The sequence below is a fragment of the Scyliorhinus torazame genome, chromosome 8, assembly GCF_047496885.1.
Source record: "Scyliorhinus torazame isolate Kashiwa2021f chromosome 8, sScyTor2.1, whole genome shotgun sequence".
NCBI lineage: Eukaryota > Metazoa > Chordata > Chondrichthyes > Carcharhiniformes > Scyliorhinidae > Scyliorhinus > Scyliorhinus torazame.
In genome coordinates, this window is record NC_092714.1 from 82,297,099 (window position 1) to 82,323,935 (window position 26,837).

The 26,837-nt window shown below is 45.1% G+C and overlaps 1 protein-coding gene across 2 annotated transcripts in view; it reads right to left on the bottom strand.

Annotated features, from left to right (window-relative positions):
• epha6 (eph receptor A6) overlaps positions 1–26,837 on the bottom strand; it is a 1,197,965-nt gene that overhangs the window by 181,833 nt on the left and 989,295 nt on the right. For both annotated transcript variants that reach the window (XM_072513912.1, XM_072513911.1), the window contains one exon: positions 208–316. In XM_072513912.1, coding sequence (XP_072370013.1) covers positions 208–316 — 109 coding nt within the window. The remainder of the gene's footprint in view (positions 1–207; positions 317–26,837) is intronic.

Consider the following 26,837-nt stretch of genomic DNA (forward strand, 5'->3'; position numbering starts at 1 on the left):
AAATGTCAGTGCAAAAATGGACAATCTCAATGACAGCAGGTAGGTTTTGACTTTGTGAGATAACAAATCAGCAGCACATTTTTAGATCTCTCCTGATTTTGATTTCACTGACCAACAAAGTCAAAATTTACCCCAGCGTGTTTTCTCTGGCTGAACATGACAATGGTAATGGATATTCAAAAGGAAAATGCTCAATGCACGTATTACCTGCCAGTGATTAGGAAGAAGAGAGTAAGGATAACGAGAAGAGTGAATCCTCCAACTGCAGCAGTTGCAATGACCAATACTTGTCCTTGTTCTGTGGCAATGTCAGATGCTGGAACAAAAATGGACAGAATGGGACATTGAAATACAGCAACATGACAGGTCATTTTTTACATAAAGTTACATTCAACATTTTGTAAAGTTAACACCACACAATGAATCAATGTGCCCTTGAGGTAGAAGAGGTAAGAATAATGGATGTCAAAAAAACAAATATAAGTGGCTCATGTCACAAATTGTGAGAAAGGAGCCAAGATTATAGACCTCACCATCTCTCTTTAATTTTTGCAATGCATATAACCGTACAGTCTGTGCTGTGCCTGGGTGCCTTTCCTTGTGCAATTGGGTATCTTGGTGGACACTGATTATAAGCATGGGCTTGTGCATGAGGACATTAACATTAATTATGATACAATTACTTCACATATATTAAATGATGAGCCACATCAGGAAATAGTCAGTAGATATGAATATAAATTGTATGACGGATCACCCAACATAATAGAAACAATATAAAGTGATAATGTTGAACAACGCCCTTGGAAAATCTTTGCTAACAGGGTGGCATGGTGGCACAGTGGTTAGCACTGCTGCCTCACAACACCAGGGACCCGTGTTCAATTCCAGCCTTGGGTGACCGTCTGTGTGGAGTTTTCCCATTCTCCCCATGTCTGGGTGGGTTTCCTCAGAGTGCTCCGGTTTCCTCCCACAGTCCAAACGTATGCAGGTTAGGTGATTGGCCATGCTAAATTACCCCTCAGTGTCCAGAGATGTGCGGGTTAGGTTTGGTTATGGGGATAGGATGGGGGGAGTAGTGGTGAAGTAGGTGTGGGTAGGGTACTCTTTTAGAGGGTTGTTGCAGACGCGATAGGTCGAATGGCCTCCTTCTGCACTGTAGGAATTCTGTGGATTCTCACCAGAATGTAACTTCAGAGCCTGACATTAATTTTATTAATTTCTTTTGGATGGGGGCATTATTGGCAAGACCAACATTTGTTCCCCATTTCTGATTGCCCTTGAGCTGAGAGGCTTACCAAACAATTGCACAGGGCAGTTCAACCACCTTGTTGTGAGTCTGGAGCCACATGTAGGCCAGACCGTGTAAAGACAGATGTCCTTCTCTCAAGGGCATTAGTGAACCAAGTGACTGTTTCATGGCCAGGCTAGCTTTCAATTAAGTGGATTTGAATCCATATCCCTCGGACATTAGCCTGGACCTCTGGACTATTAGTCTGGCAACATTACCACTGTACCCCTGCCTCCCTACCAACAGTTAACCGATCCTATAGCTTTAAATCAAAGTGGATTGGAATTAACTTAGGAAATATAAGTGCTTGCATGCTGCTGATTTGTGTACGCATATCCACACTGTAGAAAATGAGCTTGCACCTAAACACGATGGAGTAGGAATTAATCCGTGTTATGTCCTGAGCAGAAACAAAGATAAAAAGACTGATTTCAGGGTAGAAAGTTCTGTGCATGATCTGGGACTGCGTTACTGGCGCCTCCATGTTGATAATGGCAGCTTTGCAGGCCTTCCTGGTACTTGACTACAAAAGATGGCAGTGCCCTTCCATGTGTAAGTGGTGGGGTAGTTACTAACATCCGTTTTAAGGCTTCTCACTGAAATCAGTTGTTATGACTTCCACTTAGGGTTATTTGGCAGCCCATCAACAAAATGTAAGTATATTTTTAAAATTCCATGACATTTTTCAAAGAAAAGCAGGATAGTTCTCCCCTATCCTGACCAATATTTATTCCTTAACCAATATCAATGTAACAGAATGGCCCAACATTTATTTTCAAAATAATACTAAGGCATGGCCATATCAACTTCAGGTCAGGGCAGGTGTACAGTTAAACAAGGAAATTGAGAAGTTCCTATTGGAGGTGCACTGCCATATTGATAGCTTCAGGAAAACAACATCTTGATGTTGCACTCTTCATTCAAATGTATTGAGTTGCATGAAGATTCTGCACTTGCATTGCAGATGGTTATAAGTACGAAGCGTTCCTCAAAGTCGACAAAGCTTACAGATCCCAGGCACAAGCTCAATTGTTGATGCACTCACTAGCACACCCAAATCTGGCGAGCGATGTGGAAGGTGTGGCTTTTTGCATTCAATTACCATGGATCTAATAGCCTAGTTGACCAAATGAATCACACAGTGAAATTACTCATTCTTAAATGTAGACAGACCAAGCAAGATCTACACATTGTAGTGTTACATCTGAGAGTGACACTTTTAAGTGCATCTATCCCATCATTGGCAGAGCTCATGTTTGGCAGACCAGTGGGAACGAATTTACCAACTCTTACCCATTCTACTTTCTCAGAAACTAGAGAAAAACTTTAAAACTACAAGAGAAAATGACCAACTTGCACCATCAAAATACATATACAGATACAGAATAGCCAAGTTTACAGTTAGGACAACAAGTTCACATCGAGGATCCCAGAGGAGCTATCTGGAAACCAGCTAAGGTGGCAAGGATTTGTTTGGAACCAAGGTCCTATGAAGTCATTACATAAAAAGGTGCAACAGTGAGCCATAACCAGGGACAAATCAATCTATTCCATCTCCTCAACCATCATCCAGTTCTATTGCACCTACGGCAAGGTCCCGAATGCAATCAGGAACAATATCCAAGAATGACAATCCCACAGATCACTGTGAACAATTAAAGAAACCCCTAAACAAGGCTACTATTACAAGATCTTGGTATACCAGCAGATTACTTCTATGCTTTAGAAACTAGTAGATTCAGCAGTCCTATAAACGTATCTAAACATGAACAGCAGTTATACTTCTTTGGAAATGGGGAGGGGGGAATATCTTTAAAAAGAAAGGGAGATCTTGTAATATGCCTTTAACAACTATCAGCGTGCCATCACTAGAAAAGAAATGCGTCAGGTGATCCAGCCTCAGTTTCATTTTGGTCTGAGCAGAACACAGCACCCACAGCTCTGTTTTAAGCTTTCTATCCTTGTATATCTATATATATGTTTTCATGCACCTAGTCTAAGTAAATTAACCCACAACATGTTGACCTAATCCTTTATGAGTAATTGGTGCCTTTATATCATCATAAAAACACAACAAAAGTAATAGGGAATTGTAAAGATGTTCAGAATGCTGTTATTGAACAAGAACCCAAAATTATCCAAAAAACCTAATAGTTGTGGTTTTCTATTTTGATGGTCATTTGATGAAGGTATGATCATGATGAGAACACTCTTTTTGCCCATCAAACAACACAATGGCTGACTTAGTGCCAAAGTGTAGTAGGGGGAGGCAATAACAACAGTTTTCATTTTTCTAAATGGATTTAACAAGATAGTAAAATGTTAATACCAGCAGCTAAACAACAGCAGAAAACCAATTATTAGGGGCTGAATCCAATTAATTTGAGCCAAACAGCAATTCCAGAATCATAATTGCCGACAAGCCAATATTTTGCAGTCACACTGAGTTAAGTTTTTAATGCTAGTTAGTGTGATGAGTTTTATTATCATACTTAATCAAAATAACAGGAATGCATAGTGCACTGATGCATGAGGCAGCACTATCATCAATTAGATTGTTGTAGTTGTTTTTAAACATGCTTTACGTGCCACAAAGTCATTTTGCATTGCATTACAATAGCTCATTAAGGGGAATACATCCTGACTGGAAAAATGTGTAAAGTTTACTTGGAAGACCCACTGTACTTTCATAGCTGGCAGGCCTTCTGAAGGGCAACTAGGGGTGGGCAATAACTGATGGTCGACCCAGCAGCGCCCACATCCCGTAAAATGGATTTTAAAAAAATCAAGCATCCAAGAGCTCCGAATCTGACTGAACATTTTAGAACCAGTTCCCAGTTCCAATAGCACCCAGAAGAATGCACGCTGACATATTGAAGGTCATAAGCCTGAATTGAAAGACCAACTTGGTTAAGAACAGTGTTCATAAAGACTTCTGAAAGCCCTTCATTGCAACCACCACAAACTCCAGCAGGATACTCGAGACTAAGTTGTTTAGTTTACCCTTAATATTTGATATGTGCAGTATTTATCTACTGCTTAGTGAAATTCTTCTCATTATGTTGTACTTCTCTGCAAAAGTATTGCAACAAACAATGACATAGTAATCGCAGTGACTGACATGTCTAATTATGTAAATGAATGGCATTTTCATATTGGGACCAGGAGCTATCAAAATGTATTACCTTTCTGCAAAGTGAAGATTACTTGGTTTTGGTTAAGATAAAGAGATCACTGTAAACAAAAATGAAGAAATATGTGTCTCATTTAGGTATAACAGCAATGAAACACTTGTGCAAAGATAATTAAATTCTTTGAATCCTTTCAGACAATTCTTTTCAGGAACAAGGATAGAGCAGAGATACGTTAAAGCACAAATGTCATCTGTTATATGTATACAGAGAAGCACTAATCTGTTAGCGATTAGGTTGTCATTTCATTTTTCTGAGACATTAACTAGATCATGAAAAATGATGATGCGATGGTGAGGGCACGATTATTCCTTTACCTGTGAAATTGTGTCTGTAAATTAGGTGTCAATAGACAACACCGCATGAAACTAGATGTTGAAGTAGATATATTGATCATTTGGCACCCAATAGATGACCTTGTATACATAGAATCAATTAAAAATGGACCGTGTTCAAAATGAATAGGGTGACAAGTTATTGACTTCAGCAATAGTATTTTGCTTCAATTAGTTTTCTTTCCAATTGTCTCCTCGTCTTCCTGAAAACATACCCTCTTTGCAAAGGTATGGGTTCCACAGGCATGTGCCTCAGCAAAGTACCATTTTTCACTGGTGAGGTTTACCATTATCAGTCAACTCGAGAGCCCTCAGCCAATCCTGACCCTATTCATACCCAACATTTTTATTACTTCAGCTGGGGACACCTGAAGCAGAAAATGCTGATAGATATTCCATGTCATAGCTTAGGTTCACTGAGGCCAATTCGACTGGGCTTAGAACATAAGAACTAGGAACAGGAGTAGGCCATCTGGCCCCTCGAGCCTACTCCTCCATTCAATGAGATCATGGCTGAACTTTGTGGACTCAGCTCCACTCTCCGGCCCGTACACCATATCCCCGAATCCCTTTATTCTTTAAAAAGGTATCTTTCTTTTTCTTAAAAACGTTTAAGGAAGGAGCCTCAACTGCTTCACTGGGCAAGGAATTCCAGAGATTCACAACCCTTTGGGTGAAGAAGTTCCTCCTAAACTCGGTCCTAAATCTACACCCCTTATTTTGAGGCTATGCCCACTAATTCTGCTTTCCCCGACCAGTGGAAACAACCTGCCCGCATCTATCCTATCTATTCCCTTCATAATTTTATATGTTTCAATAAGATCCCCCCGCATCCTTCTAAACTCCAATGAGTACAGTCCCAGTCTACTCAACCTCTCGTCATAATCTAATCCCCTCAACTCTGGGATCAACCTAGTGAATCTCCTCTGCACTCCCTCCAGTGCCAATATGTCCTTTCTCAGGTAAGGAGACCAAAACTGAACACAATACTCCAGATGTGACCTCACCAACACCTTATACAATTACAGCATAACCTCCCTAGTCTTGAACTCCATCCCTCTAGCAATGAAAGACAAAACTCAATTAGCCTTCTTAATCACCTGTTGCACCTGCACACCAACTTTTTGTGACTCGTGCACCAGCACACCCAGGTCCCTCTGCACAGCAGCATGTTTTAACATCTTACCGTTTAAATAATAATCCATTCTGCTGTTATTCCTCCCAAAATGGATAGCCTCACATTTGGCAACATTGAATTCCATCTGCCAGACCCTACCCCATTCACCTAACCTATCCAAATCCTTCTGCAGACTTCCGGTATCCTCTACACTTTTTGCTTTACCACTCAGCTTAGTGTCGTCTGCAAACTTTGCCACATTGCACTTGGTCCCCAACTCCAGATCATCTATGTAAATTGTGAACAACTGCGGGCCCAACACTGATCCTTGAGGGACCCCACTAGTTACAGGTTGCCAACCAGAGAAACACCCATTTATCCCCACTCTCTGCTTTCTGTTATTTAACCAATCCTCTACCCATGCTACCACTTTACCCTCAATGCCATGCATCTTTAGTTTATGCAGCAACCTTTTGTGTGGCACCTTGTCAAAAGCTTTCTGGAAACCCAGATATATCACATCCATTGGCTCCCCGTTATCTACTGCACTGGTAACGTCCTCAAAAAATTCTACCAAATTAGTCAAACACGACCTACCCTTTATGAACCCATGCTGCGTCTGCCCAATGGGACAATTTCCCTCCAGGTGCCCCGCTATTTCCTCCTTAATGATAGATTCCAGCATTTTCCCTACAACTGAAGTTAAGCTTACCGGCCTATAATTACCCGCTTTCTGCCGACCTTTTTTAAACAGTGGTGTCACGTTTGCTACTTTCCAATCCTCTGGGACCACCCCAGAGTCTAGTGAATTTTGATAAATTATCACTAGTGCGTTTACAATTTCCCTAGCCATCTCTTTTAACACTCTGGGATGCATCCCATCAGGGCCAGGGGACTTGTCTACCTTTAGCCCCATTAGCTTGCCCAATACTGCCTCCTTAGTGATTACAATCATCTCAAGGTCCTCACCTATCATATCTTTATTTCCATCAGTCGCTGGCATGTTATTTGTGTCTTCCACTGTGAAGACTGACCCAAAAAACCTGTTCAGCTCCTCAGCCATTTCCCCGTCTCCTATTATTAAATCTCCCTTCTCATCTTCCAAAGGACCAATATTTACCTTAGTCACTCTTTTTTGTCTTATATATTTGTAGAAGCTTTTACTATCTGCTTTTATGTTCTGAGCAAGTTTACTTTCATAGTATATCTTACTCTTCTTTATAGCTTTTTTAGTAGCTTTCTGTTGTCCCCTAAAGACTTCCCAGTCCTCTAGTCTCCCACTAATCTTTGCCACTTTGTATGTTTTTTCCTTCAATTTGATACTCTCCCTCACCTCCTTAGATATCCACGGTCGATTTTTCCCCTTTCTACTGTCTTTCTTTTTTGTCAGTATGACCCTTTCCTGAACACTGTGAAAGATCGCTCGGAAGGTTCTCCACTGTTCCTCAACTGCTTCACCATGAAGTCTTTGCTCCCAGTCTACCTTAGCTAGTTCTTCTCTCATCCCATTGTAATCGCCTTTGTTTAAGCACAAAACACTTATATCTCCACAGACTGAGAGCTGGTCTTGAGACCTTACTATTTCATATAGTTCACCCATCAAGTGAATGAGGAATATGAGTCATTGGAGGAACTTCATTTTTAACATTTCCTTCAATTTAATTTTCGTGACTTGCAGAATTGTATCAAGACCAAATCCTCTGAGACATAGCCGCTACAATGTTAATGGGAAGAATCAGAGGAGTGTGGTTGCAAGGGGAAATCCGGAATCCTGGAGCACGGACGTTTAGCTGAGTTTAGTGGCTGCACCTCATTATAATTTTTGAATTCCATTTCTTACAGATTGACAGGCTGCCAGGGACAGGAAAATCCAGCGTCAGAGAGTTTCAGTCAGACACTATTGGGACATGTCTTTGCAATTGGGTGAGATCGGGGTTTGGTGCTAGAGGGATGTTGGACAACATCAATCATGAGAGAGAGAAAGGCTGGGGTCGGAGGAGGAATTGAAGGACAGCAACTGGGTGGGGGCAGGGGGTGGGGGAGGTCAAAGCTTATGCAGGCTTCAGCAAATCAAGGCAATGAGGAGAGGCCATAATCAGCAATACGTTTGCCTAACGTTAATGGGGATGGGCGCTCATGACCCTCCTAGCTTAAAAGAAGTGCTCTGAAAATTACTTAGAATCTACAGTCCACGGACCCCATCTCCCTTTTGCTGCTTGGTATTTCAAGCCCTGTTAATTTAAATTTAAATCAGACCCTCTGCTGCCCTCTGTCTGTCTCCAGCATCTCTTAAATCTATCCCATGTCTAACTCACAAAATGGCAGCAGGCAACATACATGGTAGGTTGGAGTTACGTACCACGGCTATTAATTTTTAACACCCTCCCCTTTCCTGGTCCTCCTCTTACTACTTGCTTACTATCAACAGGCTGGTAGAAGATTTTTATGTTCACTTTTATGTCGATTGCCATTCCATTCTCATATTCTCACTTTGCTAATCTCACTTAACCTTTCAACTTATTTTATTTGGCCTCGTTCTTGCTTGAACAATTTATAATAATCTTTATTAATGTCACAAGTAGGTTTACATTGTGATGCACTATCAATTACTGCAAAGACGAGAGTAGTGGATAATCGAGGCTTTATTGAGCAAAGATGTTGTGCCTCCTGTAGCTGCTACCAGAATGGCTGCAGCACAGGCGACCACACACATTTATAAGCCACCTACTGGGCGGAGCCAGCAGGCAAGGATTTACCCATGTACTTCTAGTATATGAGTCTTACCATACTACATCTAATACAGTAAATGGTGACTACCACATTCACCCCCTGTTAAAAAAAGAGTCCAGCGGGGGTGGTGGAAAAATTTTACAAGTTCAGTCTGTCGGGAGCCTTGATCCTCCGCTGCAATCGCCTCAGTCCCGGCAGTGATGCAGGCGCCGACCTGGTCACCTGTGACTCCGGGAGCATGTTGTCCTCGTCTTTGTCGCCCCTGAGTGGAACCAGTGGGAGGACGGATCCTTCTGGGGCGGGAGCTGCGGTGAGGTGTGCTGGGGGGGGGAGGGTGAGTGGCGCAGGGTTGAATGGGGCAACCGGAGGGGGGGCGTTGGTTCGGGGGCTGTGGATGGGGATCCAGCAGGTGCCAGGTCCCAGAGGGAGACTGTGCCCTGGCGCCCATCGGAGCGCGCCACGTAGGCGTTCTGTGGGTTCGCATGCAGGAGGTGGACCCTTTCGACCAAAGGGTCTGATTTATGGGTCCGCACATGCTTGCGAAGGAGGATGGGTCCAGGAACTGCCAGCCATGTTGGGAGCGAGACCCCGGAGTTGGACCTCCGTCGTGGAGTGGATGAAGCTTTTCGTGCTCCCGGAGTGAAAAAGGCAGGACGTCTTGTGCCCATCGATTTTCACCGTTGTCGTTGCGAGCTTGTGGGGCCGGGACTGGTCCAGGGTGATCAAGGCGAGCTGCGGCCGATGCTGGGAGGCCCCGGGCTGGTCAGTGGTGGTGGCAGGCGATGAGTGGCCAGACGAGCTTCCCGACGAGCAGGGGTCCTGAGGCGCCGTCCAAAATGGCACCTAAGATGTCGGTGCCCACGGGACGCACATGGCGGGCTGCATTAAAGATGGCGGCGCCCACGGGCTGCACGTGGCCTGCGGAGAAGAAGATGGTGGTACGCACAGGCCGCACGTGGCTTGGGAGGGGGAATATGGTGGCGCCCCTGGGTCGCACGTGGGGTGTTGGAACGCTGGGCCTAGAAACAGCGGCGACCGACCGTGCCTGGCACACAGCAGCAAAGTGCCCTTTCTTTCCGCATCCGTTGCAGGTGGCGATCCGCGCCGGGCAGCGCTGCCGGGGGTGTTTGTTCTGCCCGCAGAAGTAGCATTTGGGCCCCCCGGGGTTGGCTGGCTGCCGCGCGGCACAGACCTGCAGTGGGCTGTGGTTGGTAGCTGGTGGGGCCTACAATGCCCATGAGGGGGCCGTGTGGTCGGGGGCGTACGACTGGAGGCCACTGTTAATGAATTGACGAGCTGCCTGGTTACCGCAATATCAAGCATACCCCCTTCCAATAGGCGCTGGCGGACGTACGCTGACCCCATGCCCGTAACAAAGGCGCCTCAGATTAAAAGTTCTGTATGTTCGACTGCCGAAACTGCCTGGCAGTCACAGTTCCTCCCCAGGATGTGCACGGCACGCCAGAAATCGTCTAGGGACTCACCGGGAAGTTGCTGTCTCAAGGACAGGAGGTGCCTGGCGTATAGTTGATTGACTGGTCGAACGTAGTGTCCTTTCAGGAGCTCCATTGCTTCAGTGTAAGTAGGCGCATCCCGGATGAGAGGATAAATGTCAGGGCTCACCCGTGAATAAAGGACCTGGAGCTTCTGTGCGTCCGAGGGTTCCTCAGCGGATGTTTGGAGGTAGCTTTCGAAGCAGGCTAGCCAGTGGTCAAAGCGGACGTAGCGTTGGCTGCTTGAGGGCTCAGCTGTCGGCAGTCAGGCTTGATGCGAAGATCCATCGTTTTAAAAATCTTTGCTCAATAAATTGATGCATTATCAATTACTACAAAGACGAGAGTAGTGAATAATCGAGGCTTTATTGAGCAAAGATGTTGTGCCTCCTGTAGCTGGAACCAGAATGGGAGCAGCACCGGCGAGCACACACATTTATATGCCGCCTACTGGGCGGAGCCAGCAGGCAGGGATTTACCCATGTACCTCTAGTATATGAGTCTTACCGTACTACATCTAATACAGTTAGTGGTGACTACCACACATTGAAACTGCAATTAAGTTACTGTGAAAATGTTACTGTGACTCAGTTCACTGAATATAATGAAATGAAATGAAAATCGCTTATTGTCACAAGTAGGCTTCAATGAAGTTACTGTGAAAAGCCCCTAGTCGCCACATTCCGGCGCCTGTTCGGGGAGGCTGGTACGGGAATTGAACCGTGCTGCTGGCCTGCCTTGGTCTGCTTTCAAAGCCAGCGATTTAGCCCTGTGCTAAACCAGCCCCAGATAATCAACTGCATAACAAGTGCTCATTTTTTAAAAAAGCTAGAAACTGACTGTTGTAACTTAAGACCACAAAATAGGCAATCAAATGCGGTGTTTAATGAAGGAACATCTTCATATAAATAAATAACAAAGTTTGACAATAACTGTCACTCAACAGAACTGCAGTAACAGTAATAACTGTGAAAACAGGAACACCAGCAAAACATGTCTTGCTTACAGGGCACCCTCTTGCTGCCTGAAAAGTCCGCCAAAGCCTCTACATGTCCAGAACCCTCAGCAGCCACCAGAAAAACAATTACAAAGGGGAAAGATTTGTAAGAACACTCTTTACTCAAAATGACATTATAAACGCTCCTCTTCCACTCCCTCAGCAGAGTCAAGTGGCAAACCTGGATCACAGGAGCTACTTCCTGGCGAACACCCACAGCAGCATCACCATCTGCGCTGTTATCTGTAACAATTGCGGACTCTGAACACAATATTGCACTGATACACTGATAATGTAAGTGCACAGCACTGTATTCTTGCTGAGGCTGGGAGGAATGCATTTTGACTCACTGAAAAGACTAATCAACAGTTTGTGGTTGGTAAGTATGGTGAACGAACCACCATTGAGGTACTGTTGAAATTTCTAACCATTAAAACGATAGCTAGACACTCTTTGTCCAACTGTTAATATCCCTTTTCAGCCGCTGTCAGCATTCTGGATGCAAAACCGATGGGGTTTTCAGACCCGTCTTCTGTTAAATTGGAAAGTACCACCCTCCACACATAGGGCGAGGCATTGCACGACAGGATAACTTCCCTTTCTGGATCAAAATGGTCCAGCAGATTAGCCGAATGCAGTAGCACTTTCACATCCTTGAATGCTTTTTTTCTGTACGGACTCCCACTCCTATTTGGTTTCTTTGAACAGCAATAGGTTCAGGAGAGCCAGCACTGTAGACAGGTCCGACAAAAACCTTCTATAATAGTTACCAAGCCCAAAAATGACCTGACCTCTGACATTCCTAGGCACTGCAGCTTCCTTTATGGCTCGAATTTTCCCCTCCACAGGAGATAATCCTTGTGCAGTGATTCTGTGGCCTTGACACTGCAGTTTGTGCCTGGAAAATGCATTTGCTCCTCTTCAGACATAGTCTTCCCTTTGAAACCCTTTAAAAAATGTGTTCCTGATTGCTGAGGTGCCCTCCTCAGTTTTCCCTGTAATTAAGATGCCATCCAAGTGGACTGCCACCTGAGGAATGCCTTGCCACAGGTTATCCATCATCCTTTGAAAAAACGCTGAACTGGAGGATACGTCAAAACCAAAACAATTGCACTTGAACAACCCTTTCTGCATGTTGATGGTCACGTACTGCTTTGAATCTTCCTGTCACAAGAGCTGTTGATACGCCTCGCTTATGTTCAGTTTTACAAATGTCTTGCCTCCCACAAGAGTTCCAAATAAATCTTTCACCCTAGATTTAACATCTACCTTGGAAACTTGGCTAATGGTGAACATGCAGTCACCATATATGCGCACCATACCATCATTTTTAAGCACAGGAATGATTGGAGTTGCCCGACGAGGAGACTGAATAGGCTGAATGATTCCGTGCCTTTGCGGCCGTTCCAACTCTTCCTCCACTTTCCTTCTCATGGCAAAGGGCACTGTCCAAGGCTTGAAATAGAGAGGAGTAGCCTGTGGATCTACATATAACTTCAGAGTAGTACCACACAATGTACCCTGTTCACCCTTGAACACTTATGGATACTTCTTGACAACATCCTTGGTCACCCTCATGTAATTGATCTCACCCCACTTCAATGGAATTTTTCTGAGCCCGTCCAGCCTTAGCAATCTCGGCCCTTTCCCTTTGACCACATGAATGCATGCCCTTGCTTCTTGACGTTGACTGGCAATATGGAATCCCAGTGCCCTGAGCAAAGATAAGGAGAAGTTGAATGTGTTGTTTAATGGAGGAACTTCTTTAAATAAATAAATAGCAAATCAGCAGTAATAACTATGAAAACAGGAACACTAGTAAAACAGGTCTTGCTTACAGGTCACGCTCTTCCAGACTGAGAAGCATGCCAAAACCTGCACATGTTCAGAACCCTCAACAAATGCCAGAAAAACAATCACACAGGACAGTGGCTCAAAATGTCACTCTGTAACACTTGATGATTTTTTTCTTGAAATTGGTAGAGATGCTGGGTTGGATTCTTCGTTTCAGTGGCTAAGTGCCATCTGAAACGGGGAATTTCTGGGTGTTCTATGACGCCAAATCGGCGCCGAACCCTCACCGATTCCGGGACCGATGAGAGGCTAGCAGTGGTGCCGGGTGAAACCCCGGGCCCCGTGCCAAAAACGGCCGGAGAGTGGCCGGTTCCCTGGCCTTGCATGCACACGGCGACAGCCTACAGCGGTCGCGCCGCACAACATGGCACTGTCCATGTGCGGACCCGATCCGCCAAATGCAACCCCACTGGCCACCCCCAGCCCTTATGGAAGCCCCCCCCGGTCAGCGCCACTGATCCAGGCCAAGTGTGACAGTGCTGGACACAGTTCGCAGCCGCCACTTTGGGTTCCCGACTGATCAGACCACCCGTCAATCGCGTGATCGGGAACTCAGCCCATCAGAGGGGCAGTGTCGCAGGAGGGCCTGCTGATGATGTGCCAACACTGTTGCAACGGCGTGCGGCGCGTGACGTGACAATGCCATTTTGGAGGGGGCGGAGACTTGAAAACGGGCGTCAAACCATCGCCCCGCCCGATCGACGATTGCTATATCGGCATCGGGCAGCGGAGAATCCCACCCAGTGTCTGTAATGCAGAAGATCTAACAGTGAATGCTTTACTGGTGAAGCTAATAAACTCTAATGTTCTGTGTAAATCCTCCCACCTGAATACAATGGAGAGTCTATATAAGTGTTGCTAATTGTTAACAGGAGAATCATTGTAACAAAATAGAGCTGCAGGATTCCTGATGACACATTGAATTGATACTTCATTTGGCTTTCTTTCACCTTTCCAATTTAATGCTCATTTCCACAGTTTTCTGCTCTTCAACTCAGCAGCAAAGGGGTCATGGCACCCCAGAAATGATGGGCCTATTACCTTGTTGCAATCTTTAGTGCGGCTACAATCATGTTCACTGGACCTTGTAACCAAGATGTTTAGAGGTGAAGCATTATTTTTCACCATTGTGTTCCAATTTAGTTTAGACACACATCAGCCAATATTCCTGACTTTTGTGCGTAAGGAATGCCCAGAATCCACATGTAAAGATCAGGAGAGGTGCCAGAGGACTGGAGGACAGCTGATGGGGTGCCATCATTCAAGAAATGAAGTAGGGCTGAGCCAGGAAATTATAGGCCATAACTTCAGTGGTAGGGAAACTACAGGAAAAATTCTGAGGGACAGAATTAATCTCCACTTGGAGAGTCAAGGATTAATCAAGGATAGTCAGCATGGTTTTGTCAAAGGGAGATCATGTCTTACAAATTTGATTGAAATTTTTGAGGAGGTGACTCGGTGTGTAGATGAGGGTGGTGCGGTAGATGTAGTCTACATGGACTTTAGTAAGGCCTTTGACAAAGTTCCACATGGGATGCATATGCAGAAGGTAAGAGCCCATGGGCTCCATGGCAATTTGCTAAACTGGATCCAAAATTGGCTTAGTGGTAGGAGGAAGAGTATGAATGCTGGGTCCCTTGTTGTTTGTAATATACATCAAATTTAAGTGCCCAATTCTTTTTTTTTCCAATTAAGGGGGAATTTAACATGGCCAATCCACCTACCCTGTGCATTCTTTTGGGTTTGGGGGCTGAGACCTACGCACACAAGGGGAGAGTGTGCAAAGTCACATGGGGCCAGGATTGAACCCAGGTCCTCAGCCCCGTGAGGCAGCATTACAAACCACTGGACCACCTTGCCGCTCTGGTAGTAGACATTAATGATCTGGATGTGAATGTAGAAGGTATGATAAGTAAGTTCGCAGACGACACAAAAATTGGTGGTGTGATAAATAAGAGGAGCAAGGCTTTATATAAGAGGACAATGTAGACGTGCTGATTAGATAAGATGGTTAAGAAGGCCAATAGGATTTCTGACTTTATTAACAGAGGTTTGAATTTAAGAGCAAAGAGGTTATGTCGGAGCAGTATAAAATGCTGGTTAGGCCCCAGCTGGAGTACTGTGTGCAGTTTTGGTCATGACACAATAGAAATGATGTGGAGATGCTGGCGTTGCCATGCCATGCCATGCAAATGGATCATTAGGATCGATTCGCATCCATTAGCATCCTCCCGCTAGCACGCAAGTGCGCCCCCCCATCCCGCCGCCAGCGGGAGGCTGGAACATTGCGGTCGGTTTGCCACCTGGCGCGGACCTCGATTTTGGCTGGATGTTAGCTTATTAACTGAACTATCCTGTCAGTGGGTAAGAGACTGTCTAACTGAGTCCCTCTCCCTGTGTTAATTACTCGACTGGAGGGAGACTCCAAATAGATAAACCCAAATGCTGTCGAGTTAAGATAAAAATACGGCCCTGCTGCTTACACCTCATTCTCACCACTCAAGGCAGAGAACAAAAACTGATTATGTTTAATTTAAAAGTCGGGTGAAACAGACACTACAGAAGAGCTGAGAATGTGCAGAGAAGGGGTTGTCTGCAAATGTTTTCGAAAAATATAAAAAGCAGCTGTGGGAGCAAAAAGTGAGCTTTCCATGTGCCATGCATAAGTTGTTTTGGCTGGAACTTACCTAAGTAGGAGGTGCTCAACACTGAAGTACTGGGAGATAAAGCCTTAGGAGATGTACTGGGCCAGGGGAAGGTTGACAGAATGATTATACAGAATGAGTCTATAGTTAAGTTTGTGATATTTTTCTGAAGTATTGAATTTGATGTTAATATCTCTTGTGGTGCACTGGTCACGTCTCTACCTCTGAGCCAGGCACTCCAGGTTTGAGTGCCACGTTGAGACTTAATAACCACAGAAGATGCATTCATCATGTGCCAAAATATTGTCAACCTGTAAATCCTTCTGATACCCCTATGACAGGTAAAATCTCATAATCTGCCAGTTTTGATGTGGAGTGGCGCACCTCAAAATAGCCTCTGGCGACAGGCCAGTGACCTGTTGTAGGAAAGACTACCTACAGAAACAGACATAAGCATGTGCTTTATCTGCCTCTTATATCTCTAGGTGCGGGAAGAGAATCAAGAAGAATGGGGCACAGTGGTTAGCACTGCTGCCTCACAACGCTATGGACCCGGGTTCAATCCCCCCCTTGGGTAACTGTGTGGAGTATGCACGTTCTGCCTGTGTCTGCATGGGTTTTCACCTTACTGCTCAGATTCCTTGATCCCCTGGGAGATAATCATCTATCCCAGCCTGGAATATATGCAAAAATGGACCATCCATAACACTCTGGGTACAGAATTTCAAAGATTCACTACCCTCTAAGTGAAGAAATTTCTCCTCATCTTAGTCTTGAATGATGGGTTCTTTATCTTGAGACTGTGCCCCCATGTTGGAGATTCCCTTTCTAGGAAAAATAACCTCTAGCGTCTACCTAAGTATCTATTTGCTATAGTGGCTGGGGAGAGGGGATGGGGACCTATGCAATGAATCAGAGGATGGGGAATCAAGGACAAAAGCAAAAGACAGAAAGGAGAATAAGAAAAGTGCCATCAGTATGCATCTATTTTTGTGGTTTCCTTTGAAATATGTGTATTTTTACTTAGTTGAAAGAAATCTTTATTTTTTTGTCCAAGGCCATATTCAGAAAAACCAAGGGCCAGATTCAACAGTACATAATGAAAATATTGTGAGCGGGGTAAATAATATTAAAAAGACAAACCTAAAGGCTTTGTGCCTTAACGCACAGAGCATTCGCAATAAAATGGATGGACTAATCGCACAAATAGATGTAAAAGGGTATGATATAATCAGGATTACGGAGACATGGTTGCAGGGTGACTATGGAAGGGAACTGAACATCCAGGGGTATTCAGTATTTAGGAAGGACAGACAAAAAGGAAAAGGCGATGGGGTTGCAGTGCTGGTTAAAGAGCAGATTAACGCAACAGTGAGGAAGGATTTCAGCTCCGACAAGGTGGAATCTGCATGGGTATAGCTGAGAAAAGCCAAGGGGGAAAAAAAAAACATGAGTGGGCATTGTATATAGACCCCAAAACTGTGGTACTGATGTTGGGAATGTCATTGAACAGGAAAGTAGAGATGCATGTGATAAAGGAACATCTATAATTATGGGTGATTTTAATATGTATATAGATTGGGAAAATCAAATTCGTCACAATATCGTAGAGGAGGAATTCCTGGAGTGTTTACAGGATGGTTTTCTGGATCAATACATTGAGGAACTAACAAGAGAACAGGGCATCCTAGACTGGATACTGTGTAATGAGATCAGAATCATTGGCAATCTAGTTGTGCGAGACCCTTTGGGGATGAGCGACCATAATATGATAGCATTTTTCATCAAGATGGAGTTAAGTGCACCCCCCTTTACGCTTGAGTGATTTTGAAGAGCTCAGCTGGAAACTTACAGCATTTAACTGTCTTTGAAGTGGTTGATGTTCGTAAACATTGCAGTCAGAGCACTTCAGAGTTACTGAACCATGAAGGAAGATGAATGAAGCAAGGCTCGCATCTGTGTGTGTGTGGGAGCTGCCAATCACAGTCCATCAAGGTAAATGAATGAATACCTTCCAGCTCAAGGATCTGAGGGGTTTAAACACAGGTCACTGCATTCTCTTTCCAGGAATTGACACGTGGTGCTTCCTCTGTCTGAGCCAGCAGGTATATGCCCAGGTACAACAATGATATTTTGCACTGCCACTGTCTGGACTGCTCTCCAGCTTCCAAACAGGGGCCTTTTTGCAGCGGGGCTTCCTGACAGGTTTTTCTTTTCTGGGGGACTTCCTGACAGGCATCTCATTTTTGTGGGGCTTCCTGACAGGGGTCTCATTTCTGGCGGACTTCCTGACGGGGTCTTATTCCTGCGGGCTCTGTCGGGGTCCCCCTATTTAGGGGTCACTGGGGAGGGGTTTGGAGGGAGTTCTGGTGGGGGCGGGTGGCTGGGCAAGTCCGGCTATGTTTTTTTAAATTCATTTAGGGGATGTGGACATTGTTAGGCCAGCATTTCCCATCCCTAGTTGTCCTTCAGAAGGTGAGTTGCCTTCTTGAACCACTGCAGTCCCCAAGGTGTAGATATACCCACAGTGCTATTAGGGAGGGCATTCCAGGAAATTGCCCCAAAGACAGTGAAGGAACGGTGATATATTTCCAAGTTGGGGAGGTGAGCGCCTTGGAGGGGGACCTCCAGGTGGTGGGGCTCCCAGGTATCTGCTGCTCTTGTCCTTCTAGATGGTAGTGGTCGTGTGTTTTGAAGGTGCTGACTAAGGAACCTTGGTGAATTCCTGCAGTACATCTTGTAGGCTGTCACTGTTCATTGGTGGTGGAGCGTTTGAATGTTTGTGGAAGGGGTAGCAATCAAGCGGGCTGCTTTGTCCTGGATGGTGTTGAGCTTTTTGAGTGTGCTTGGAGCTGTATTCATCCAGGCAAATGGAGAGTATTCCATTACACTCCTGACTTGTGCTTTGTAGATGGTGGACAGGCTTTGGGGAGTCAGAAGGTGAGTTATCTGCCGAATATTCCTAGCCTTTGACCTTCTCTGGTAGGCAAAGTATTAATACGGTTAGTCCAGTTCAGTTTCTGATCAATGGTAACCCCCAGGATGTTGATTGTGGGGGATTTGTCGATGGTAAGGGCAGCATGGTAGCACAAGTGGATAGCACTGTGGCTTCACAGTGCCAGGGTCCCAGGTTCGATTCCCCGCTGGGTCACTGTCAGTGTCTGCATGGGTTTCCTCCGGGTGCTCCGGTTTCCTCCCACAGTCCAAAGATGTGCGGGTTAGGTGGATTGGCCATGATAAATTGCCCTTAGTGACCAAAAAGGTTAGGAGGGGTTATTGGGTTGCGGGGATAGGGTGGAAGTGAGGGCTTAAGTGGGTCGGTGCAGACTCGATGGGCTGAATGGCCTCCTTCTGCACTGTATGTTCTATGTTCTATGTAATGCCATTGGATGTCGAAGGGCGATGGTTAGATCCTCTCTTGTAGGAGACTTGCCCGAGCCTGCATTTGGATATGAACTGCTTCATTGTCTGAGGAGTCGCGAATGGTGCTGAACATTGTGCAGTCATCTGCGAACATTCCCATTTCTGACCTTATGATGGAAGGGAGGCCATTGATGAAGCAGCTGAAGATGGTTGGGCCTAGGACACAACCCTGTGGAACTCCTGCAGTGATGTACTGGAGCCGAGATGATTGACCTCCAACCACCACAACCATCTTCCTTTGTGCCAGGTATGACTCCAGCCAAAGGAGATTTCTCCCCCTGATTCTCATTGGCTCCAGTTTAGCTAGGTTCCTTGATGCCATACACGGTCAAATGCTGCCTTGATGTCAAGGGCAGTCACTCTCACCTCACCCCTGGCATTCAGTTCTTTTGTCCATGTTTGAACCAAGACTGTAATGAAGTCAGCACCTGGCAGAACCCAAAATGAGCAGGGTATTGCTGAGTAAGTGCCGCTTGATAGCATTTTGATGACTCCTTCCATCACGTTGCTGATGGTGCAGAGTAGACTGATAGGGGCTAACTGGCTGGGTTGGATTTGTCCTGTTTCTTGTGTACAGGACACACCTGGGCAATTTTCCACATTGCAGGGTAGATGCCAATGTCATAGCTGTATTGGAACAGCTTGGCTAGGGGTGCAGCAAGTTCTGGAGCACAAGTAGTTAGTACTATGGCCGGAACATTGTCAGGGCCCATAGCCTTTCCAGTATCCAGTACTTTCAGCCATTTCTTGATATCACGTGGAGTGAATCGTATTGGCTGAAGACTGATAATGGTGGTGCCGGGGACCTCCGGAGGAGACTGTGATGGATCATCCACTCGACACTTCTGGCTGAAGATTTTTGCGAATGCCTCAGCCTTGTTTTTTGCACGTATGTGCTGTGCTCCTCCATCATTGAGCATGGGGATATTTGTGGAGCCTCCTCCTCCAGTGAGTTGTTTAATTGTCCACCACCATTCACAGCTGGATGTGGCAGGACTACAGAGCTTAGATCTGATGCGTTTGTTGCGGAATCGCTTAACTGTCTATTACTTGCTGCTTATGCTGTTTGGCACACAAATAGTTCTGTGTTGCAGTTTCACCAGGTTGACTACTCATTTTTAGGTGTTACTCCTGGCGTGCTCTCCTGCACTCTTCCTTGAACCAGGGTTAATCCTCTGGTTTGGTGGTAATGGTAGAATGGCGATATGCTAGGCCATGAGGTTGCAGATTGTGGTCGAGTACAATTATGCTGCTGCTGATGGCCCACAGCACTGCATGGATGCCCAGTCTTGAGTTGCTCGATATGTTCGAAGTCTATCCCATTTAGCACAGTGGTAGTGCCAGGAGGGTATCCTCATTATGAACACATGGACAGATGCATCTGCAGCAGGCAGGTTGGCGAGGATGAGGTCAAATATGTCTTTCCCTCTTGTTGGTTCCCTCACCACCTGCTGCTGTTCCAGTCGAGCGGCTATTTCCTTTAGCACCAGCTCGGTCTGTGGCAGTACTACCAAGAGCCACTCTTGGTGATAGATATTGAAGTGCCCCACCCAGAGTATATTCTGCACCCTTGCCATCCTCAGTGCTTCCTCCAAGTGGTGTTCAATATGGAGGAATACTGATCCATCAGTCAATGGTGGACAGTACGTGGTAATCAGCAAGAAGTCTCCATGCCCATGTTTAACCTGAAGCCATGAGACTTCCTGGAGTCCAGAGTTGATGCTGAGAACACCCAAGGCAACTCCCACCTGACTGTATACCACTGTGCCACCACCTCTGCTGGGTCTGTCTTGCCAGTGAGACAGGGCATATCCAGAAATGGTGAAAGTGGTGTCTGGGACATTGTCTGTAAGGTATGATTCTGTGAGTATGACTATGTCAGTCTGTTGCTTGACTAGTCTGTGAGACAGCTCTCGCAACTTTGGCACAAGTCCCCAGATGTTAGTAAGGAGGTGTTTGCAGGGCCGACAGGGCTGGGTTTGCCATTGTCATTTCCAGTGCCTGGGTTGATGCTGGGTGGTCTGTCCGGTTTCATTCCTTTTTCGTGTTTTTGTAGCAGTTGAATACAATAGAGTGGCTTGCTAGGCCATTTCAGAGGGCATTTATAGTCAACCACATTGCTGTGGGTATGGAATCACATATAGGCCAGACAAGGTAAAGATGGCAGATTTCCATCCCTAAAAGACATTAGTGAACCAGATGAGTTTTTATGACAATCAACAATGATTCCATGGTCATCATTAGAGATATTTTTAATGAGTTCAAATTCCACCACATTTGAAACCGGGTCCCCAGAGCATTACTCTGGGTCTCTTGATTACTAGTTCAGTGACAATACTAGTACACCACTGCCTTTCCTTGTGGGGGCAGAGGGGGCGGGGGGGGGGGGCGGGGGGGGGGGGGGGGGGGGAGACTTCAGATGGACTTTCAGGGCAACTCCCTTCAGGGCGTCCCCCTTGGCCCACCACATCAAAGCCCACATTGGGAAATATCTGTCGTAAGTTCTGTCCATGTGATTGTCGGCCCAGAGGACCGAATTACACGGATCCAGAGAATATGGTGCCCGGCCCGCTAAGTGGATGGAAATGGGTCATTAAGACCCATTTGTATCCATTTGCAACCTCCCAGTGGCGCACGGGTGCAGACCTCAATCCCGCCACTAGCAGGCTAGGAACATCATGGGTTCCGATCTCATTTTATCCCCCGATGCCCGATTCTCCGTCGCATTGGGAACCCCTGTACTGGCAACGAGCAACGGAGAATTTTGCCCATAATGTTACACCAGAAGGAACCAAATAATGTTGTGAGACAGAATCGAATAATAGAGCTGAGCAGACGAAGACTGTGACTATTCAAGTGTCAAATTAGGAATCACACATAAAACTCCTAGATATAAATTTAACTATAGATTTATTTCTCCAATAATGCGTGGTAGGTTCTGTTTAATGTGGTTTTCACATTGCCTCAAAATGACCGAGGTATATTTTTCAGTATCTTTGACATATCCATGTTGCAATCTAGCAATAAAATGTTTATTGGTAATGAAGAAAACAAAAATTTTTAAAGCACACTTGTAATGTTATACTTACACAACAAAGGGTGATTAAATTGGTTGGACTGCAGAGCAGCATTCCTTCTCAGCAGTCCAAACAACAAAGTTATTACTTTAGCAATATCTGTACTGCGATTCATAATCATTTGGCTGCCAGCATAGGCTTCATTGTATTTGTAATCAGCTGCGACCGAGGTGAGGGAAGTTGGGGGGACAGTTAATCTGATTTATCACCCACAGTTGTAAAGAGCATTGTTGAAACTCCCGACAGCCATCTTTCACTCTATCAGGACTTTCAAAAAATGTAGGGACTGTAGCGAGTCATGATTTTTTGTTGAAGCCCCATCTACTGGACCCAAGATTGCAGATCTGTCACTTCTTTTCATAGACGAGCTAGAAGGTACGGAAATAGAAAGCACAGAAAACAATAGTGACCATCTGCCAGAGGAGCTTTAGACATTGGTTCGCTCTTTCTTGACAAGGTTCATGAGAAGAAGACCTTGAGAGACAACATCCTCGATCCTATTACACTCTTTGTCTCCACTGCCAATCCAGATGAAGCCTCTGTTGTCTTTTCTGAGGAGTCAGTTGAAGAAGCTGCTAAAGAGCTGAATTCACATAATTGTCCCACTGAACCCACCAAAGAGGTGCATTGTGAATTGTTGGCTGACCACAGTGAGCTATCCAGGCGAGAAGTGCTTGATTCCAAGTTGGATCAAACTAATGAAGGAAACATAGGGCCTACTCATTTGCGTGAAAGTAAACTGTCGCTGACATTTGGCTCTCATCAGCAAGTCATGCTTACACTTAAATCGTCCTTCAGCTGTAGAAGCAGAGGCCAAAACTACAGAGCTTATACAGCTGATGAGCCCTATATAGGAATTTCATCTTGGTCCAGTTCTGGGAATTCATTCCATTGTTGAAAATGATGTAGTATTACCTGCTATGTTGACATCACCATCCCATTGCCAACTGCGGAATAGTTTCAGGCTGAAACAAGCGTGGAACTGGTAGAACTATCTACAGAAAGTAAATGTCATACTCTGAGTGTAGTAGGTATCTAGCATTTTCTATGCATTCTGCAATGTCTTCAGGATGTTGATCATTCTTCCTCCGGGCAGGAATTCTCCGGTTATTGCAATTCAATTTTCCTGCCGGTAGTGCACCCCTACTAGTGGGTTTCACGACAACGTGGAGTGGTTACAATGGAGATTCCCATTGACAATTGGAGGGAAGATAGAATCCCATCGCCAGGGAACAGCCCGCGGCTGCGAAACACAAGGCTGGGGGACCGGAGAATCTAGCCCCTAGTCTTCCAGATCTATTCAAATCTCAGAGATTGATTACATTTTTCATCATCATAGCAAGGGTGAATAATTACAGCTGCAAAATTCTTTGGCAAAGTTGAAAATGTTTCATCTTCTCAGGCCCTTCACCAGTGTGTAAAGAAGGTGAAGATGATTCCAGGGAAAATGCTGGTTTATCCTCTTCCAATTCAAGAGAGTGGGATTGTCCATGTCCTGAAGTCTTCTGTCTTGGATCAGTTTTTCATTAAATGGGTTTCACAACCCTTACAGTCAGGTCATCGTAGAGATTACAGCCCAGTTAGCAGCAGTTATAGGAAGCTGCTATCCCACTCTGCAAATGTATTTATCTTACCTGCCAGGAAAAAGACAAGTGACTGCATATGTTCACAAGGTCCTTCAAAGGATCCAAGAAAATTGTTGGAGTTTGAAGCCCAGGAGGACAAGGATAGGAGTTGGATAGAAATTGCAAACAATATAGGAGGTTTACAGATGTTGAAAAATGTTAATTAAATAGTTTAATTAAATAATGTAACACTTTGAGATTATACTTGGCAGGTAGATGTAGAATAATTGGTAAATACACTTTTTTCTTTACTTTTTCATGGGATGTGGGTGTCACTGACACAATCAACGTTTGTTGGCCATCCCCAATCGCCCCCGAACTGAGTGGCTTGTTAAGCAGTTTCAGAAGGCAGTTAAGAGTCAACTGCAGTACCGTGTGTCGAGAAAGACTAGAAAGCATGGTATTCGTAAAATTTCATTGACGTTCATTAACACCATTGAAACAGCTCACAGCCAGTTCTGGGTTAGCCTTCTCAACCTCTTCAGACAGCTCATGAACATTCCTCTTCATGGGTCTCCATCATTAGGCTCCATTGTAAGGCAAAGTTGTGCAGATGGAGCACATAAGCATAGCCCTCGAGACTTCAGTAAGATTATATTGCAGATATTTTCAGAAGAATCGATGCACCTGAAGCACACATTCATCAGGCCACTGATGTGCTCAATTGTTAATCTCTGATTCATTAAAAAGACTTCATTATATCATTGTTCGACTTGCACCTGGTCATAAACAAACTGCATAATGAGACAGTGGAAGCCTTTCCTGTTGCTGTCTTTGAACAAGGGAGCACATCTTGATATGAGGATGCAATCCAGTACAGCTGAATTTTCCTGCAGCTATTGGGATCCTTATGTCAGGATCATTTGTGAGGTCTAAGCCAGCCTTTCTTGGCAACATGCCCACCGGTGCAAGTTTACAGGAGATGGTGGCCTACAAATTGGCCACCATCGTGTTCACTATTCAATTAAGCATAGTAGGCAGAGCACAAGTGTGTGTGGGCAATGGGAGAGCTCAAAGAGGTGGCCAGCCATCTGCCCCAGTGGCGGAGATGAGCACTGATGAGGAAGGGGGAAGGCTAAGGAAGTGCATCATGAGAGAGGTTCCCACAAAAGGGTGCAAAGGGAGTAATGAAAAGGAAAGCCCAAAGCTGTGATGGTGCTCAGTGTGGAGGAGGAGCTCCTCCAGGTATATTTGATTGTGACTGCACCCCTTTGAGCATTGTGTCACCTGGAATCCAGTCTATTTGCAGCAGCCTCTGGTAGCTCTGTGGCCTCCCACTGAGTAGCTGTGTCTGAAGCACTGTTGGGCTCCTGACAAATCTGCATCACTCTCATAGAATGGCCTTGATTAGAGGCATAAATTACTTTGATCACCCAGCTGCCTAGAGCAACCAACTCCTGAGAAACATGCATGGAGGTGCAATCACATTGGGGACCTGACCCAACCGGGTCTTAACATAAGAACATAAGAACTAGAAGCAGGAGTAGGCCATCTGGCCCCTCGAGCCTGCTCCACCATTCAATGAGATCATGGCTGATCTTAACACCATAACCCTTAATCCCTTTATTCTTCAAAAAACTATCTATCTTTATCTTAAAAACATTTAATGAAGGAGCCTCTACTGCTTCACTGGGCAAGGAATTCCATAGATTCACAACCCTTTGGGTGAAGAAGTTCCTCCTAAACTCAGTCCTAAATCTACTTCCCCTTATTTTGAGGCTATGCCCCCTAGTTCTGCTTTCACCCGCCAGTGGAAACAACCTGCCCGCAGCTATCCTATCTATTCCCTTCATAATTTTATATGTTTCTACAAGATCCCCCCTCATCCTTCTAAATTCTAACGAGTACAGTCACAATCTACTCAACCTCTCCTCGTTATCCAACCCCTTCAGCTCTGGGATTAACCTAGTGAATCTCCTCTGCACTCCCTCCAGTGCCAGTACGTCCTTTCTCAAGTAAGGAGACCAAAACTAAACACAATACTCCAGGTGTGGCCTCACTAACACCTTATACAATTGCAGCATAACCTCCCTAGTCTTAAACTCCATCCCTCCAGCAATGAAGGACAAAATTCCATTTGCCTTCTTAATCACCTGTTGCACCTGTAAACCAACGTTTTGTGACTCATGCACTAGCACATCCAAGTCTCTCTGCACAGCAGCATGTTTTAATATTTTATCATTTAAATAATAATCCCTTTTGCTGTTATTCCTACTAAAATGGATAACCTCACATTTGTCAACATTGTATTCCATCTGCCAGACACTAGCCGATTCACTTAGCCTATCCAAATCCCTCTGCAGACTTCCAGTATCCTCTGAACTTTTTGCTTTGCCACTCATCTTAGTGTCGTCTGCAAACTTGGACACATTGGCCTTGGTCCCCAACTCCAAATCATCTATGTAAATTGTGAACAATTGTGGGCCCAACACTGATCCCTGAGGGACACCACTAGCTACTGATTTCCAACCAGAGAAACACCCATTAATCCCCACTCTTTGCTTTCTATTAATTAACCAATCCTCTATCCATGCTACTACTTTCTCCTTAATGCCATGCATCTTTATCTTATGCAGCAACCTTTTGTGTGGCACCTTGTCAAAGGCTTTCTGGAAATCCAGATATACCACATCCATTGGCTCCCCGTTATCTACCGCACTGATAATGTCCTCAGAAAGTTCCACTAAATTAGTTCGGCACGACCTGCCCTTTGTGAACCCATGCTGCTTCTGCCCAATGGGACAATTTCTATCCAGATGCCTCGCTATTTCTTCCTTGATGATAGATTCCAGCATCTTCCCTACTACCGAAGTTAAGCTCACTGGCCTATAATTACCCGCTTTCTACCGCCCTCCTTTTTTAAACAGTGGTGTCATGTTTGCTAATTTCCAATCCGCCGGGACCACCCCAGAGTCTAGTGAATTTTGGTAAATTATCACTAGTGCATTTGCAATTTCCCTAGCCATCTTTTTTAGCACTCTGGGATGCATTCCATCAGGGCCAGGAGGCGTGTCTACCTTTAGCCCCATTAGCTTGCCCATCACTACCTCCTTGGTGAT